General features: G+C 38.9%; 1 protein-coding gene across 2 annotated transcripts in view; it reads right to left on the minus strand.

Annotated features, from left to right (window-relative positions):
• pix (ATP-binding cassette sub-family E member 1 pix) overlaps positions 1 to 20226 on the minus strand; it is a 148672-nt gene that overhangs the window by 122309 nt on the left and 6137 nt on the right. For both annotated transcript variants that reach the window (XM_067143039.2, XM_067143040.2), the window contains exon 3: positions 12368 to 12583. In XM_067143039.2, coding sequence (XP_066999140.1) covers positions 12368 to 12583 — 216 coding nt within the window. The remainder of the gene's footprint in view (positions 1 to 12367; positions 12584 to 20226) is intronic.

The raw sequence follows: 20226 nt of genomic DNA on the forward strand, positions 1-20226 counted from the left end.
GCAGTAGGATTTCAGATATCATTCGAAAACGAAGAGTTAAATTTTTTGGACATATTTCAAGAATGCCTGATCACAGACTTGCCAAGAAAATCTTTAACCACTTCAATAAGCCCAATAGGAAAGGCAGCTCTTATGAAAAATGGTTTGTTAACACGAAGAAGGATTTGCAGGAAATGAACATCACACAGCAAGACATCCGCAATAGAACCACCTTCAGAAAAAAGCTACACTCATTTAAGGGTTTCCTAGAGCCAGAAACAGCGACCAAGAAGAAACAACAATGGACGGCTGAAAGAAAAGAAGCAGCAAGCAGGAGTATGAAGGAGTACTGGCGCCAAAGAAAGTTTAAATCATGAGGAGTTATTTACGTGGTCCACAGCTGGCCAAAATCGATAGAAGAAGAAAAGAGGTATTTCCATCCTCGACTGCACGTATAAGGTGGTTTTCTAAGATACCATATAATCGGATTAAAGAACAACTTGCTCAAGAGTTGGGTGAATACCAGGGAGGCTTCAGACCTTGGAGAAGCTGCTCTGAATAAATAATAACTTTGAAGCATGTCATGGCATATTACAGAAAACGAAACAAGCCCCTTTCAATAAAGATTATAGATTTCAAGAAAGCATATGACTCCATCGACAGACCATCATTAAAAATTTTAAGACATTTTGGACTTCACCCAAAGCTAATCAAAGTGACTGAACTTACTCTAATACAATTTCTAAAATTAAGTTCAGAGGTGAACTTTCTGAACCATTCTTGGTAACAACTGGTTTAAGACAGGGTTACGGATTATCACCTCTTCTTTTTAACTGTGCACTAGAGTACGTTATGAGGGAATGGTACAAGAACAACTCGAAAAATATAAAAATTGGTACCCAGAAGGATAACAGACATTTTAACTGTCCAGGATTTGCTGATGATCAAGCTCTTTTTGCCAATGATATTCAGGAAACAAAACAAAAAAATAAAATCTTTACAGGAAATAGCTCAAAATATTGGTTTGAAAAATTCATTTAAAAAAAACAGAAATTACGCTATCTCAACTTCCGCTTGCAAATAAAATAAAGCTGGGAGACCAAGAAATAAAAACTGTTGAAAAATTTAAATATTTAGGTACATACAGTGAAAACTCGGAATGCGAATAACTTAGTCTACGAGTGTTTTGCAAGACGAGCAAACATTTTAAATAAATTGTAACTTGATAAGCGAGTGAGGTTCCGCAGTACGAGCGTCACGTGTGCCTATGTTTTCCCCTCCGCTGTTCGTTTGTTGAATGGATAGACAAGATCTTTGGTCCTGTAGTGGAGAAGTACCTTATAGAAAATAATCTGCTGCTCAAAGTCTTGCTGGTTATGGACAATGCTCGTGCTCAACCTCCAGGCCTTGAGGATGACTTACTGGAGGAATTCAAGTTTGTTAAGGGTAAGTTCCTTCCTCTCAACACTACTCCATTACTCCAGCCTATGGATCAGCAAGTCATTTCGAACTTCAAGAAGCTATACACCAAAGCACTATTTCAGCGATGCTTCGAAGTGACCGAAGAAACAAACCTTACCCTCCGAGAGTTTGGGAGAAATCATTTCCCCCATCATGAACTGCCTGAAGATCATCAATAAAGCCTGGGATGGGGTCACCAAGAGAACTCTCACTTCCGCTTGGGCAAAGCTGTGGCCTGACTGTGTTCTTGGACGTGACTTTGAGGGGATTGTTGGTGAAAATAAGCCATCGATTGTCGATGAAATTGTGTCCTGAGGGAAGACCATGGGGCTGGAGGTGAATGACGTGGACATTCAAGAGCTGGTGGAAGAACATAGCCAGGAACTGACCACCAACAAACTGATGGACCTGCATCGCGAACAAAGGAGGAGGTTATGGAGATCTCGTACGGGGAAGAGGAGGAGGAAAAGTCAATGTAATCTCTCACTTCAACTGAGATTCGGGAGAAGTGAAAAACGTGGGAAACGATGCAAAATTTTGTAGAAAATCACCACCCGAATAAGGCTGTAGCAGTGTGAGCGATTAATCAGTTCAATGACAATGCAATGTCACATTTTCGTGAAATCCTCAAAAAGAGGCAAAAGCAACAGTCATTGCACAGGTTCCTCCTTAAAGTTGCACGAAAAGAAAACAATTCCAGTGAGCCAACAGATAGCAGTCATTCCGTTGGTCAAATTCGTGCTACACAGTAACACTTCTCATGTCATCTCTCATCTCTTTCACACCAACAATGATTCTATTGTACGGAAAAGTTCACTTATTTGTTTCATGTTATATTTTGTTTCAGAAATGGTATGCGACTAAATATTTGTGTGTTGTGGATGAATCATCCGCGTTTCAATTGTTTCTTATGGGAAAACTTGCTTTGATATACGAGCGCCTTGGATTACAAGCATGTTGCCGGAACGAATTATGCTCGCAGTCCAAGGTTCTACTGTAATCACATATAATCTGAACAGGAAACCAGCATGGCAAAATAGAATAGATAAACTGGTTACAGTACAGTATGTTTCCAAGAATACATATAATAACAAATGTCTCTCAATAGCAACCAACCTGAAACACTATAAAACAGTTACCCAGCCGCAAATTACATATGCATGTGAAACATTATTCAAAACAACAAACACAGTTGCAATAGATTAAAGTACTCAAATTAGAAAGGAGAGTAGTGAGAATGTGTTTAAATAAAAATTATCAAGTAAACGGAGTCTGAAGACTAGCTTCCAATGAAACAGTTTATAAAGAAATAGAACCTATGACTAGCACAATGAAAAATAAACAAATATTCTTAGGGCATCTAATATGGTCACCAGAAAATAGAATCAGTACAAAATTAAGAGAAAAATTATGGAAGAATAATGGTAAGAATAATATTAGATGGATCACAGAACTTAAAGAAGACATGAGAGAGTTACATATTACAATAGAAGATTTAAAATACAAAACAAATATACTCAAGATATTGAAAAATAAACACACTGTCCGACTTGCTGGCTGAATGGTCAGCGTACTGGCCTTTGGTTCAGAGGGTCCCGGGTTCGATTCTTGGCCGGGTCGGGATTTTAATCGGCTCTGATTAATTCTTCTGGCTTGGGGACTGGGTGTATGTGTCCGTCCCAACACTCTCCTCATCATATTCAGACAACATACCACACTACCAAACACCACAGAAACACGCAATAGTGATTACATCCCTCCATATAGGGTTGGTGCCAGGAAGGCCATCCAGCCGTAAAACAGGGTCAAATTCACTTGTGCGATGCAGTTCGCACCCGCGACCCCTGAGGTGTGGAAAACAAAGTGGTAGCAAAAGAAGAAGAATTGAAAGAAATTCCAGAAGCAGAAAGAAAATTACATTCAGAAAGGATGAAACAGCATTGGTCTTACAAAATGAAGAAAAACCTCCATAAAACTGACTAAAGTAGTACTATGTTGGCTAAAAAATTAAAATAAATAAAATTGACTAAAGTGGTCCAAGGAAATAAATAATAATCACCTTGATAGGAAAGAAAATGTCTTGGAAACATACACATTTTATCATTATCTAATTCATCTGCTGTCACCTACCAAATGTGCGGCTCTATGGTTAAATGGTTAGCGTGCAGGCCTTTCGTCCAGAGCCATGTAGGAATCCCTTACATATGGGACATTAAGATGATTATACGAAAGTTATCACAATGTGATGCACTGGCCTTTTTTTTTTTTTTTTTGGTACGGTAACAAAAGTTGATCTTATCCAGTAAGATGAAATTCTCCCAGGCTTATTGCATTGAATAGTGCTTATCTATATAATAATTGTGTACTGATTGCTACTCGCAAAGGGAAGCCTAGCATTTGGCCTCTGTGCGAGACACCTCTCTCTGGCTGTGGAGTCTGGATAAAAACATCATTTTTGAGACTCGCAGAAGGAAGCCTAGTATTTGGCCTCGGCGAGGGACATCTCTCTCTGGCTGTGGTGTCCGCATAAAGACATCCTTTTTGAGACTGAACTGTAAAAATGCATTATGCGAAAGGTTTCTTGCCACATAGTTCAGATATTCCCATTCATTAAGTATGAAACTCGACAAGATTGTTTCAAGCCACAAGAGCTATGAACAGTGAATAATCGATCTGGAAAAATGATTTGATATTTTGATCATAATGATGCTTGTTGTTTAAAGGGGCCTAACATCCAGGGCATCTAGGTGAAACAAACTGTAATAATTAAAATTTTAAAATGTATCCACTGACTAGAATTTAAAATAAATAAAGATGAAAAATGATTATGAATTAAATAATCACAGGATCTAATTTGCAACGCCGTATTTTCTTATAAAATGATATAAAAGACAGAGCAAAATAGAATATGGCATTGCATTTGAAGTGAAATAACGTATCGTTCAAATTAAAAGTATACAAAAATGCATTAAAATACACAAAGACTAACTAAAACAGTCAATAGAATAAAACGTACTTAACAATAAAATAATAATTGAAAACAAATAGAAAATTCACTTTTATGCACGATAAAACAGGCCCATATTCCTCATAAAACGAATGACAAGGTGTGCCAACTGCTCATCATCTTGTATGAGGGAGAGGGTAATCAGAAGTTTTAGACTATGGCGCAGGCTGGCCAGACCCATGCACTCCATAAGGATGTGTACTGCAGTCAGATGACCACCACACATATACACCAGGGGCTTCTCCCTTCAGTAAGTAGGAGTGTGTTGCTATACCGTGGTCGATCCGAAGATGACATAACACCACTGCTTTCCTCCATGAAAGCCGAAGGGAAGTCTTCCATACCTTCATAGTTCCTTTAATCATTCTCAGCTTCTTTGAAAGAGGGGTGGCCTGCCACTCAGTCTTCCAATGGGACATAACCAAATGTCTCAGCTGAGAACGAATATCACTGGAACCTTATAAGGCAATCGGGGCGATGCGACCACCTCCTTGGCGGATCTATCAGCTAAATCGTTTCCCGCTATACCAAAGGCTTGGAAGCTACAAAAACGTGATTCTGGTGTTGGCACTCCAACACTTCACCAGCAGGTCCTGGATCCACTGTACCAGAGGATGTGGCAGGAAACATGCATCAATAGTTTTAAGAAGCTCAAGGAGTTGGTACACAGCAGGAAGTGCCAATGCTCATTGGAACACGTGTAATGCAGAGCTTCAAGCTCTGTTCTGTACACGTAACAGGCTTTCGGTGGAGGAAAAAGAAACCTCTTATTATCAACAACGAACGCACAGCATACTTTCGCTTCTGCCCTCAAACCATTCGTATAAATATCCACTGAACCTGGATATCGGCTAACAATGGGGAGGAAGAACCTCTGATATATGTATGGGCCCGTGTTCACTTTTGGGCCAATGTGCAGATCCAGAACGATTTCAGGTTGTTGTATTACCACGGAGGGACCTTACTTGGTCGTCTAACAAGACAAGGAACTGAATGTACGTACATTAAACAATCTGTAACTGCTATCCAAATGCACACCAATCAGCTGTACTGCTTGTGGATAAGCAGCGTACAACCAATGGTTTTGATTGTGGAATGTGCAGGGATAGCTTGGATGAAGTGGCATCTGTCACAAATTTGTAGCATAGGACAATAGCGTTTGTTGGCGCCTCAGGTGTAGAGGCAGCACACCACATTTAGCGAGCAGGCTAGCAATGAGGCATGTACAGAATGCTCCCATTGCCAACCTAACTCCGCTGTGGTGGATGCTGAGATAAGTTTTAGTAAGGTTCAACCTTTTCAATACATATATGTCGAAACCGGTACCACTATTGAATAAATTTTGTAGATAACATCTTATACAACTTGTAATTTGTATTGAAAAAGTTAAACCGTAATAAAACTTATCTCTGTGATCTCAGTTCAACACAGAAACACAATGAAGTTTATAAGTTTGTGGTAGACGCTATTCAGTTTCTCAAGGATGCTTTGCCTTACTGATGAAATGAAATGACGTATGGCTTTTAGTGCCGGGAAGAGTGAGGATTTTGGCTTGCCAGGTGCAGGTATTTTGATTTGACACCCGTAGGCAACCTGTGAAATGATGATGAAGACGACACATACACCCAGTCTCCGTGCCAGGGGAATTAACCAATTATGGATAAAATTTCCGACCCTGCCGTGAATCGAATCCGGGACCCCTGTGACCAAAGGCCAGCACGCTAACCATTTAGCCATAGAGCCGACTGTCTTACTGATGCATATGCTGAACTGCTGCAGTGCAACCTGGATTTTTAAAAAAAGTGCCGTATAAAATCATAGGAGCACTGTGTGGTCTGCCCCCCACGTAGTCCCGCTTAGAAACTTCAAAATATTCAGCTTCTTAGCGCATTTGATGTTTAACTGACGTACATGGGCTCAACGATAATTTACATCGAAAAGGCGCCCACGAAATTGATATGTGTCAAGTACAAGAGGAACAACCCATCCTAAATAAAACTCAGGATGAGGACGAAGGGTGCGCTTTCGACAGAAGTGAACAGAGGTCTTTGCAGCTGAAAACCGAAAGCCAAGTTCTAAGGTCCACTGTTCCACTCTCCTAAAAGCTTGCTGTAATTTTTGCTCTACGACTGCCATATTTTTGTAAGCTATAATGCAGAGAAAAATCATCCACATATAGCGATGGTATTACTGCTGAACCAGCAGCAGTGACAATGCCATTTATGGCAATCGTGAACAGAGTGACAATGAAAACTGATCCCTGTGGCACTCCATATTCCTAAACATGATACTGTGAATATGCCCTCCCTATTCAGACATGGAATAGATGGAGGGTCAAAAATTTCACAATAAAAACTGAAAATTTACCTCAGAATTTCCGTTGATGGAGGACTGAAAGGATGCCATAACGCCATGTGGTGTCATAGGTCTTTTCTAAATCGAGAAAACAGCCATCAAATGCTGCTTTCGGAGAATTGTGTCCTGGATATAACTTTCCAGATGTATCATCAAGTGGTCAGTGGTGGATTGGTCAGCTTGGAAACCGCATTGGTACTCGGACAAAAGACCTTTTTCCACTAAACACCACACAAGTCGGCGATTCACCATCCCAACATATAGTTTACACAGACAGTTAGTGAGACGAATAGATCTGTAATTTCCTGCATATTTAGGATCTTTCTCAGGCTTGAGGAGAGGAATTACTATTCCCTCTCCACGCTGTGACGGAAACCCACGCTCTAACCGGATTCGGTTGAACACCCCAAGAAGAAGTAAGAGGCTATCCTTGCTGAGGTGTTTCAACATCTGGTTATGGACATTATCTGGTCCAGGAGCCGTGTCCTTGTGAAGCGCCAAGACACTGAGGTTTCCAATGTGTCCAATATGTGATAATCTCAAATTCTGTGCAATGAACACATGACTTCTAGGCTATAAAAAGCTATAAATTGTACATGTTAACATTCAACACTATTTTTAACAAACTTACAAATGTATTCTGAGTTTTACTGGCTATTTTTGTCGAAGGTAGTATTTCTAAATTTAAAAAGAATAAATGGTGAACACATGACTTTCAGGCCTACATATAAAGTAAATATAGTCAGTTTTAGTTACTCTTAAATCACGTCATTCGTTTCATCTCATTAACTCTCTGATGTGGTTGACGCCAGGAAAGGCATGCGGTTGTAAAAACTCGCTACGAAGATTCATCTCACATCATACTCAACCCCGTAGAGAAAAGGGATAAGGGTATCGTATGATGCAATATTAATACAAAAGAACGTAATGGCAGTCATTTGTATCTGTCACAGCAATCATGAGTATTCGAGATCCCACCCTTTTGCAACTTAAAAAATAGTTTTGTTTCCTACTATTGAGTCCAAACAGTGAGAATCTATTCGTAAAATGTTTCTGGAGATGGTGTATGTGCAACAGAAGCCACCCATTCAGAATAAAGCCGTGCTGTAAAAAGCGTGCCAACCCACCAGCGTATGTTATGAGTTCTACTTCCGAATGTAATCCATAGTGACTGGAAGCATTCTGTGGATAACTGCAGCTACTGAACGCCAGACCGTTTTACCTTAACAGCTGTAATTGAGATAAGAGAGACCGCACTGTTTTGGTTAGGTATGCTACTAAGTGCCTGGATAGTGTCAAATTTCCATGACGGAAAGAATAAAAATAAATAACAGGAAAGCTTGTAGCTTTTTATGGATATCTACAGGTGTGGCGGTGATGCGTTTTATTATCATAATGTTTAATTTCGCACGTTCGTTGCCTCCATATTTTTATTATTGACGCATAGTATGTTCTGTTTGGCATCTTCAAAAATCTTAAAAGTAGTTAGTGGGGACGTAAAATCAATACCATTATTATTATTATTATTTAGGTACATTGGCGAGTAAAACAATCGTTATGATAGGATTGTTTTTATCGAGTTTTAAACCTACTTCTCTCCAAAGATTACGTAGGCTGAACTGGCCCGAGTTACAAGATACTAAACAATTTCTTTGTTAATGATGATCTCTCTTACTGTATTAACCTTTTGGATGTGGACCCATAATAGGGCACCATATGCATAGAATGCCAAGCATGTTTCCATGGATTTTGCATCAGTGTATAAAATTTTTTATTTACGTCTCAGTTTAAAAGATACGGTGGTAAAATTTGTTATGTGAGCTTGATATACTACAAGGAATATAAACACGTGACTTGCATTTCAAAAAACAAAATTTCGTGCAATAATGTGCACAAAAATATTATTATTTATTATTTGAAAAAAGGAAAGACATGATTTGAAATTAATTAGCATATTTTACACTAAATCCAATGTGACTAAGTGAAGATATTTAATTTTAACTCTTATCTGGGATTATATACACCAATTTATATTGTTAACCCTTACCCCTCGAATTAAAGTTCCCTGTGTTGCCTCTACTACTCGTATTTTAAATGTACATTTTTATCTTATATGACCTGTATTAATCTTTCACGATTTTGGAGATAGCACTTGCTTTTAAATGATGTAGTTAGACTATACACATTAACAGCAAGCTATACTGGTGCAAATAAAAGCAATATGTGGAATTTGAGACAAATTATTTTGCATTTTTATTATTATTACTATTGCAATTGAAAAACTCTATTCAGTCTCTGTTTTCATACTTTGCGGTAGTTTGTAGGCTGAAACCACTGTAAACGGCAATTTCTTGAAATCTGAATCTGTTGATTTATAATTGTACCAGCCGTCAGCATCAGGTACATGTTGGGTTACGGTACACAAACCGACCATCGTCGGTTCACTTTTAGGTATCGTGAAATGCTATTAGATATATTCATTAGGAGCAGAGGTGCGAAAATACTGTGGTTTTGTGTGTTGCCTGACATATACAACATATGACTAGAAGAGCACATGGCGACCATGTTTGTTTACTATCGCTCAAGCTTTCATGTGCATGAGTGGACAGCTTGCGGCTACACTGCCATCTAAATAATAGATTTTTGACTGAGTGTCGAATAGTATCTGGATTCTACAAAGTTCCACGCGGAACCAAAAGATGGCAGTACAGTATATTATCGTGTATTTTGTCAGCTAAGAGACGGCAGACGAGCGGTGGGCGATAAAATGCTCTGTCGGGTCTCCCCCGACATGTGACCGGAACGGGAATATCGTAATGTCGGACCTCACCCAACAGACGAGTGGTAAAGGTTAAGGTAGGTCTACTTTCCAATTTATAAACTAATTTCCCAAAACATTGAACATGTGGAGAGAAAGACACCAACAGTGTAACCTGACAACGATTGGATATTTCATGAATTTTGGGAGAGTAATAGAAATCATTTGAGAGAACTGTCTCTAGTAGCAGTAATTTGTTACTACAGAACAGTTCAGAACATCAGAACAACATATAAAATCAAGTAATAGTGTCAGGAATGAAAGTGTAAAGAACAGATTGAAGTATTCTATGGGTGGAGCATCAGATTCAGGTAGGCCTACATGTTTTGGCCCTGGGATTTGATAAAAATGGTGGGGATGGGCAACATTACCTTCAGGGAATATGCTTTCAGTCCAAGGTGGTGATTGGTGGTGATTATCTTTAATTTTAAACTTATGTATGCTTCTGACACGATATAAATAAATTATTGTTTTAAGAGGAAGTACAACTAGGCAACCATCCTCTATATAACGCTAATCAGACGGAAAAATGGAAGGGATCCGACACTTCGAAAAATGAATATATCAGCTAAAAGAAGACAAAGGCCGCGAAGGGCGTGAACATGAACGACTCTCTAACCCTCGCAAACCTAATAGCGTAGGGGTCGAAAAGACGAGTTGACCAAGGGAGGCCGGATAGGATAGATGAAAGTGAGGAGCCTGGCACAAGTAAGTGGAAGCAATGCGAGGACTCAGCTGAGGGCCCCGTGGTCGCCAACCTGCGCTCCAAAGTTCAGAACCCCAGAGGCCCCTTTTAGTCGCCTCTTACGACAGGCAGAGGATACCGTGGGTGTTATTCTACTGCCCCCACCCCACAGGGGGACTTTCAGTCCAAGAATCATCTAATTCACTGTCAATGTCATTTTCTTTAGCACTGTCACTTTAACTCTTTGACATTGCACGAAATGTTGTAAGCCCATTAGCGAATGGCACGGCTCCATCATTCTCTGATGCGCTATCTGAAGATCCCAAAAACATCATAATCATCACTTTCGCTAAAATTATAGTCGCTTACATCTTCAAAGCAACTCAAAATTTCCTCAATTTCTTCTCCTGAATTAGGCCTAAGTGACGACATGCCTTGTTGTGATAAATATACTATTTACAACTTTACTAGACCTAAATAAATTGCTAAATAATTATAACTACAGTAGAAATAATAATACACTTAATATATTATGATAAATAACTCAAATGGTTCAATTAGAACGTAAAATTATTGAAAACAAATCACAACACGCAGACATAAACAAACAAGGAGGCTGTCATATTGGATCATAGACGTCAAGCACTCACAGATCACACACTCACAATCGACGAGCAAACTAGCAAAAAAATGAAGCTATGTCAGTGCGATCTAATGACATAAGAAGGAATTACTAACATTCTACCTTCTTTCTACTTGATTTGTGGCGCAATCTAGCGCCTTACTGAATAACTACACCACTTATAAGTGGGTGCCGATCGAATTGGCATCCTGGCATTTTTCATACAGAATAAGTGCCGATGCATCGGCACCTTGGCACTGTAAAGGTTAATAGCAACAACCATGAATATTTCTTAACTAAAGTAAACTTGTGTCCTCATACTGAGGTGGTCCAGCCTCCAATGAAGGGGAGTTGGAGGGGAGCTGCATGTACCGTTTTTACAGCATATCAACTTTCTTGCCATTCTTAAATCTCTGGCAATACGGTACCGGGATTCAAACTCAGGCCCCCGAGAACGGCAGCTAACTGTGCTAACCATCACACTGGCGGACATTCTTAACTACAAAAAACAGACATATAGCATGACTAATGTGTGCTTTAATTGCGTAGGTCAGGCACGAAACTATTCACCTATTTGTACAACGTCATCAGAGCTGCAGTAGACCTACACTATGGAGGCGACATTTCTTAACTACGAAACACAGATGTACCGCATGACTTTTTGACGCTGCGCGGGTCATATGGACAAAAATATTCATGAATTTGTGTGATGCCATCAGAGCTGCAATAAGGCTTGTACCCGCTTCGAAGCGCAATTGTTCTCCTCAGATGAATTACGTGAGGGGGGGGGGGGGTGTCTTGTATGCGAGATTTATTTTTGTCATTTTCTTTGTCTCAAAAAGCCAGGGGGGTTTAATACATGAGTAAATACGGTATCATCTAAGAATGTTGCTTACGTTGCTTCTCCATAAAAGTGAATGCACTGTTAGTCAAGTAACAAGCAAAACATTTTAAAAAGGAATAAGCTAACTGATTTCTAATCTCTCTTCTTCTTTTTCACCTTCTTATTGGCCTCTTCCAAATTAGTTGGGCTCGCCACTTAATATGGATGAAGTCCAGTGCTATGGACAGATGCCTTTTCTGATGCCAACCCTTCGTGGAGGGATGTATTCACTATCAAGTGTTTCTGTGTCTGTAGACGAAGATGTGTGTGAAGATGAACATAAAAATCTAGCCCTCAAGTGAGAGGAATTAACTACAGGTAGCTAAAATCCACAGCATGGTTGGGAATCAAATTCAGAGCCCTTTGAACAAAGGCCACTACGCTGACCATTCGTCAAGGAGCCGGACAACCTGACTCGTTACTGATATTGTGCAAAACAGCAATTTTAGAAATGTAATTAATGTACAGTATAATACAAGATTCATCTCACAGAACAACAGTAATCACATTAATGAAATTATTCTTGTTAATTATCAATACTGATACTATATACTTACAGAATATCGACCAAGATTCGGTTTCTGTTTGCCAGCCAGAATCTTGAGGGCTGTCGATTTGCCTATGCCATTAGTACCAACCAATCCCAAGACTTCACCGGGGCGAGGAATAGGAAGACGATGTAGCTTGAAGGAATTCTGTGAATACCGATGAGTTGTGTCCTTTTCAAGATTACTAGGCAAGTTAATAATAGCAATGGCTTCAAATGGGCATTTCTGAAACATAAATTGAATGAAAGTTCTATTCTTAATTCATTTTTTCTTCACAAGTAACATATCAAATTTACTGAAATACACTGAAGACAACTTTGTCAAAAAAGCTAGCATCAAACAATGAGTACGAAATGTCTGAAATGGGAAGTTCATGATGCATGAGAAGTTCAGTTAAAGCCAGGAGACACTATTCTGCAATCCAAGTTTGCTAGGCCTAGTATGTGCTCAATCTGAGAATAGACACTCGACGTAAGAACTCTGAATCTATCAAAACTCTTTCCGCCTAGTCAATACAGTATTGACAAGGCGGAAAGTGTTTTCGTGGATTGAATGTAAGTCAATATGGACAAAATGGAACCATCATGGTTAAAATAATAAATTGTAAGAAATAGGTTATGATAGGGAAGTAAAAATAAATGTGAAGTGCAAGGTGCTAAGATTGAAGGATATAAATATTATTTGAAATATTAATTAACATTCACTAAAAATTAACACGTGAGAAGAGTATATATTCTGAAGAAAAAATATGAAGGGAAATTCCCAGCTTCTTCTCTACCTCTTTAAATATTCCACTACGATTGCGCGGAAGTTAACTTGTAGGTGAATTTATTTGTACCTCAGAATTTTATTTCCCTGAATAATAAACAGACAAAACAAGTACTACAATAGACCCTGAAAGGTTCAGAGAAAATTTAAAATTAAACCATATCACACACTGTACTTGCAAACAGTTCTGAATATAACATCATATATTTCACAACTAAAGTGAACCAAGCTGGCCTCAATCATGTACTGAAAAACAAAAGCAGGTACCCTGATACAGAACACTGAACACAAGCACTTTACTGTAATCAAAAGTAGTGTACATTCTCTTATTAGTTTTGGTTCAGTAGCACAGTTTAGTCGCTATTGCTTAATCCATTTGTAATTAACAACTGATATTTTACCAACTGTTCCCATGCTCCACCTTCCAACCCTTCAATAGCCAGTGGAATGTCTTACTTCATCTGCTCACAGCTATCACCTCCATGTACCTTTCTGGGGTTGGGCCTAATGAGCTGGTTTTTATGGTTACTGAAACTCAAAGTTTGCTACCTAGAAGATTATTTATGAAACATTCGCTCAGGCTTTGCAACTCCAACAACTACAGTTCTGTTTCTGGCACCAACATGGTTCTACATACTTTTCTCTCTCATTCAGGCTACAACACATCATCCTTATTTTTTTTTTTGTAGAAAATATCAGAGTTCTAATGTGATCTTTATTCGAATAAACATAAATTTTTAATATCTGTGTTGCACAGGAATGTCAAGGGACCACGACAAAAGTTTGAACAATTCACAGATTCGAATTGCAGAATTAAATTTTGATCAATTTTTATAAAAACTGTGGCAAAGGTTTTAGTTCCACCTAATTAATACCAACTTGTTTTACAAACTACTATATTATATACATATTTGGTCTGCTTACATCAGGTCCAGTGCCAATGAGCGACAAGACCATTTGTCTGCAATTTCAAACTGGGCACTTCTCTCATTTTGATAGAATGTCGTAGCCCCGAGGCCAGAAATAATGCGAGCTCTATGGGAGAAAATAGCAACCTTGCCTTTATCACACCTGTCCAATAGCAACACAGAAAATGGCCACACTTGATACATTTACACAGTCTCACTTCAATTTATATATATATATATATAAAACTGGAAGTTGGTTTGGAATGATCTATGAAAGTATTAAAATGGAAATAGGCGTGAATTAACCCTCCGTTAGGCGCGCGGGCTACAGGTGTGGACCAAGCATTTTGTTTTCGCTCCCACTAGGCTCTCTGGTGGTAGAGGGGGAGACTATCCTTATCTTTCTTTGTCAAGCTGTTCTTGGGATTTACTGTGCTCTGGCACTGCTTACTGAGGTTGTCTTTCCACAATTTCACTTCAAAGTCGGTTGGGCTACAACCGTAGCCTCTGCGCCTATCCATGTTATGGCCAGCAGTGATCGTGTCCGAGTGACATCTACTGGTTTTAGTCATGAGTCTTGTATTGTGAAATGGTTGGCAAGGACTGTGAACTAGAATCAGAAGTGGATGGTGATAGCGACGAAGGGGAAGAGGATCACGTGGCATAGGAGATCCATAACTCTGACAAGGAAGGATTATAGATGGTGAAGCAAATATGATGGAGGATTCTGACGATATGACTTCCAAAGAAGAGGAACACGAGTGAGGCAACACGTTTTACTATGGAAAAGATAGTTTTCGGTGGAGAAAATATATTGCGGTCCCCAATATTCGTACTTGAGCACACAATATTGTTATGCACATTCCAGGGCCGAAGGGGAGAGCTAGGAATGCTCAGTCGGAGCTTGAACAATTGGAACTCTTTTTCCATGCTAATATTGTGAAAACCAATGCTACCCATACTAACATTTATACTGAGGAATTAAAAAAGAAATCTGTGCGTGAGAGAGACGCAAGACTTACTGATGAGACTGAAATTCTTGACTTCACAGGAATTTTATTGCTCACTGGTTGTTAGGGAGTAAACCGAAGAAATAGCAATCAAGTATGGGACAATTCCTGTGGATCTGAAGTGGAATCATGTTATCTTGCTATGAGCGCAAAAAGATTCAATTTGTGCTGACTTAGGTTCAACAATATACGTGATCATGCCGAGAATTGGGACTGATTTGAACCGATCTGAGAAATATTTGAGATGTTCGTACAAAATTTTCAACATTCATTTTCACCCAGTGAGTATTGTACCGTCAATGAACAGTTGGTTGCATTCCGGGGAAAGTGTCCGTTCAAAGTATGCATGCCCAGCAAACAAGCTAAATATGGAGTAAAAGATTATGCTTTGGTTTGTGCAAAGAGTATTTACACTATGAATTTAGAGGTGAACATTGGAAAACAGCCAGATGGAAGTCCCTTCCAAATGTCAAAGTCCGCTGTTGACGTCGTTCTGAGGATGGTCCAGCCCATTCAAGGTACAAATCGAAATGTGGCAGGGGACAACTGGTTCACTTCCATTCCTCTGATAGAAAAGTTGTTCAGTGAGAAGAAGCTGACATACCTCGGTGTTGACCTCCACACTGAAGTGTGGGGTGAAGTGAAGGGCCGGAGGAAAGAGGAAATCCTGGCTATGCTTGTATTTTCCATGAAGAAATGTAACGGATTCTTCAAAACTTTACTCAGTTCCCAAAAGCATAACAAACAGAACAACAATTAACAGTCATCACAATTTTTAGTATTTCCTCCAGCCAACAAATAGTTGTATTAAATACGGTTGGACCCACACTTACAACTAAATTCGTCCAAGATTGAAGCTATGTACATTTTAAACACAGATATCCATTGCATTTGTTGCATATGTGAGCAAAATATTATGATTCTAGCTGCCACACAAGTATGCAAGAAATAAAGCAGTGTGTGAAAACTATACCCAAATATCACCCGACTCAAATTATGTGTCTTTATTTTTCAGAGGGTGCTTTACGTCACACCGACACAGATAGGTCTTATGGAAGGAAGCGCCCGTGGCATTAATTAAGGTACAGCCCCAGCATTTGCCTGGTGTGAAAATGGGAAACCATGGAAAACCATCTTCAGGGCTGCCGACAATGGGGTTCGAACCCACTGTCTCCCGAATACTGACCGTACTTAAGCGACTGTAGGCATCAAGCTCGGTTTCAGCGTTTCTAACTCAATCTAATGCATAAATAGAGGAGATACGAGAAAATGCCATAGGACCAATCATGTAGACCACTATAAAGGCGTCACATGGCGCAATCCATATATATATATGGATATATATTGAAATTGATTAGTAGCGATCTAGAAAGTGGGAGCCTACCATTATAATTAAAATTCCCCAAATCAGTAGTGAATGTCAGTAGGAGGGGGGAATGCAATTGTAATCATACCTCGCCTCATCGACTGTGACTGGCAGTAGGAAAGGGGGATCTGCCAGTGTAATGAAAAATCACTTTCTTGATTTGATTGGCAGTAGGCAAGGGAGCTTGCAATTTTGGCCAAAACTTCTCTACCCGATTGTGTCTGGCTGTAGGCAAGGGTGCCTGCCTTTATGAACTAAATTCCCCAAGCAGATTGGGACTGATAGGCCTAGTAGACGCCGACCCCGTGGTGTTGGGGTAGCGTGGCTGCCTCTTACCTGGAGACCCCGGGTTCGACACCTGGCTAGGTCAGGGATTTTTACCTGGATCTGAGTGCTGGTTCGAGATCCAATCAGCCTATGTGATTAGAATTGAGGAGCTATCTGATGGTGAGATAGCTTCCGCGGTCTAGAAAGCCAAGAGTAATGGCCGAGAGGATTCATCGTGCTGACCACACGACACCTCGTAACCTGCAAAGCCTTCGGGCTGAGCAGCGGTCGCTTGGTAGGCCAAGGCCCTTCAGGGATGTAGTGCCATGGGGTTAGTTAGGCCTAGTAGCCAAAGTGGACTGCTATTATAATCGAAACTCCCCAACTCGAATGTGATTGGCAGGAAGAAAGATGACCTGATAGAGCACTCTCCAACTCAACTGTGACCGACAGTAGGAAAGTGTGCCTCTCATTATAATGAAGACACCCCAATTCGACTGTAACTAGTAGTATATAGGAAAATATTTAAAATTTAATTTCCACCTATTCAATACAATACAATACAATACAATACAATATTGACATTTAACTTAAAACATTTTTCAAAAGTGAGACATGTTTCGCCTCATATTCTGAGGCATCTTCAGTCACTAATCAAAACCTTATTATTTTTGTCAGACAACGTTTCCAAATATTCTACAGCTATTATACAAATGTTCATGAAATAACTAAAACTCTATTGTAGTGATGAAAACACGTGTTGTTCACTTGATGAAAAGGACGTCATAGGATGGTACAGTATTACAGAAGATGGCTTGAAGCCTTAGTCAATATTAAATTTTAAATGCATAGTGGAAAGCATATAAAATCATTTCATTAAAAATATACAATACATTTAAATGATATTAAAATAGTTGGTTCTTAGGTGGTACACTTAAAAATGGAGGTATCTTATAATTATGAGTGACAGTTGATGGCTTAAAGCCGTAGTCTGAGTTTGATGCATAAGTAGAATAACATGTTAATATGAGGTACAAGAATATGAAAGAGATTACATTAATGAATATAAAAGATAAAGAAAAAACATTCCAAAATGCTAGGCAATTGTTGATGACGCCAGCGTATATTTGCCCGTAATATTTAATGGTCAAACAGTTCGTAGATTGTTTATAAAATGGTTCATAGAGATTGTGTTTACACGAAGTTTAAAGTTGGCTTAAATTTATTTTGAATCATCGGAGTAAGTTGTAGAGATGATAAGCGGTTATTCTCTACGTTGGTAAGATTTGACATGAGGTTGAATGGCTGTTGTTTTCATAACTGATTGACAATTATTTTCAAAGTGTTGATATTGGAAATTTTATCTTATTGTTGAATGCTGTGGAAGTTTGATGGGACTGTTGAAATAATGTTGTAGATTGGTTGGTTCTGAAATGAAGAAAAAACTGTATTAATTTTGATGAGAATGGAAGAAAAAACTTGGGAAGGTTTTGTAAGAGTGTTGATGAAGAGAGGATGTTGGTGCTTGCTTACCTATGGCGTTGTTGGCCTGTTTGACTTGTTGTGAGAATCGTTGTCAGGATACTAGGGGTCGGTAACGTTTTTACTCCTTGTGTTGTACGCATGTCGTCTGTGCAGAGGGGAATGGTTTGGAGGGGGCGGGGCTGTAGGTTTGTGATTGGCGCACGGAAGGGAGTTGTGTATGGTGGGGGAAGCGGAGGGGTGTGAAGCATTTTGAGGCTTAAGATTGGCCCGTGGAGGTGAGTTACGTAAATTGGGAGGGGAAGGGGGGTGTGATGTGTTTGTTGATGTGGAAGGAGTGTTTATTGAAACTGTATTGAAAATATTGAAGAATTTTTTTTCCTGAAAGTTTACTTTATCAAACAATGCCACCAATTGGTCATATAAAGGGCTTCTATTGTCTATTGGATCATTTAAATTTTTATTAGCATTGAATTTTTGATCCAAAAATATATATAAATTCTCGAATTCAGTCGTGAGTTTACCTTTTTTTAATTTTTTTAAAATTTGAAGGTCCTGTTCAATTGTGGTAAAATTGTGCCCAGTTTTTTTCATGTGATTGCTCATTGCTGAGTGTTTATTATGTTTCTGAGCATTGAAATGTCCGGAGTACCTAGTTATGAAGCTTCTTCCTGTTTGTCCGATGTATGAGCTGAGGCACTCATTACATTTTAATCTATAGATACCAGAGCCTGAGTATTTATTATTTTCCGAATTTATTGAATTGTGGTTGAAGAACATTTTTTGGTTTGAATTTTGAGTTTTGAAAGCCATTTTGATCTCTTGAATTTTTAAGGTATTGGTTATTTGATGTTGGTGTATGTAAAGGTTGTGTACTTTGACTGGGGAGAGGTTTGTGGATAGTTTCTTTCTTTTTTTTTTTTGCTAGTTGCTTTACGTCGCACCGACATAGATAGGTCTTACGGCGACGATTGGACAGGAAAGGGCTAGGAGTGGGAAGGAATCGGCCGTGGCCTTAATTATTGTACAGCCCCAGCATTTGCCTGGTGTGAAAATGGGAAACCACGGAAAACCATTTTCAGGGCTGCCGACAGTGGGGTTCGAACCTATTATCTCCCGAATACTGGATACTGGCCGCACTTAAGCAACTGCAGCTATCGAGCTCGGTGTGGATAGTTTCAATTTAACCTTATTAATGAGTTATATCCATTGAAAGAGGCTATTTCTTTTATTGTACTTATTTCTTTTTTTAAATTGACGATTGAAAGGGGAATTTTTAGAGCTCTGTATACCATACTGTAAAAAGAGGACAGGACTGTTTGTGTGATTGTGGATGTAGGGAATTTTGTTTAATAGTTGTAGGTGTGAATGTGGGCTTTCTGTAAATTTGGAAATCAAACTTATTGAATATTCTTGTTATTGTGATGTCAAGAAAATTAACAGAGTTATGGTTCTCATCCTCTTTAGTGAATTTGATGTTGTTATCTAGATTATTTAAATAAGTTAATATGTTCTCACTGTTGTTGAGATTTTTGTCAATTACTAGCGTGTCATCGACATAGCGTAGCCATAGATTTAATCCACTGATTTTTTATTATTTTGTTGTTTTCGAGGTTATCCATATAAATTTCAGCAAGGATTCCTGACAAAGGGTCTCCCATGGCCAGGCCTTCTTGTTTGTATATTTTATCGTTGAAAGTGAAATAGTTGTTTTGTAAGACAAAGTTTAGTACTTTTAAAAGTTCTTCTATTTCTATTCTGCTTAGACTGCTATGTTTGGAAATATTTTTTTAAATTATTTCTATAGTTTTTTTAGCGGGAATGTTTGAATACATGTTAGTTACGTCGAAAGAGCACATTATGTGATTAGGTTTTAAGTTGAATTTTTTAAGGGTTTCACATAATTCTATTGAAATTTTAGGGTGTTTGTTATGGAATTTAAAATGTTTTTTGAGCAATTTTTGGAGGAATTGTGAAGTTTTATATGTCGGGCTATTTTGGCTGTTTATGATCGGTCGAATGGGAATGTCCTTTATATGTACCTTAGGTAGCGATCTGACGGAGGGT

This window comes from Anabrus simplex, chromosome 3 (genome assembly GCF_040414725.1).
Source record: "Anabrus simplex isolate iqAnaSimp1 chromosome 3, ASM4041472v1, whole genome shotgun sequence".
NCBI lineage: Eukaryota > Metazoa > Arthropoda > Insecta > Orthoptera > Tettigoniidae > Anabrus > Anabrus simplex.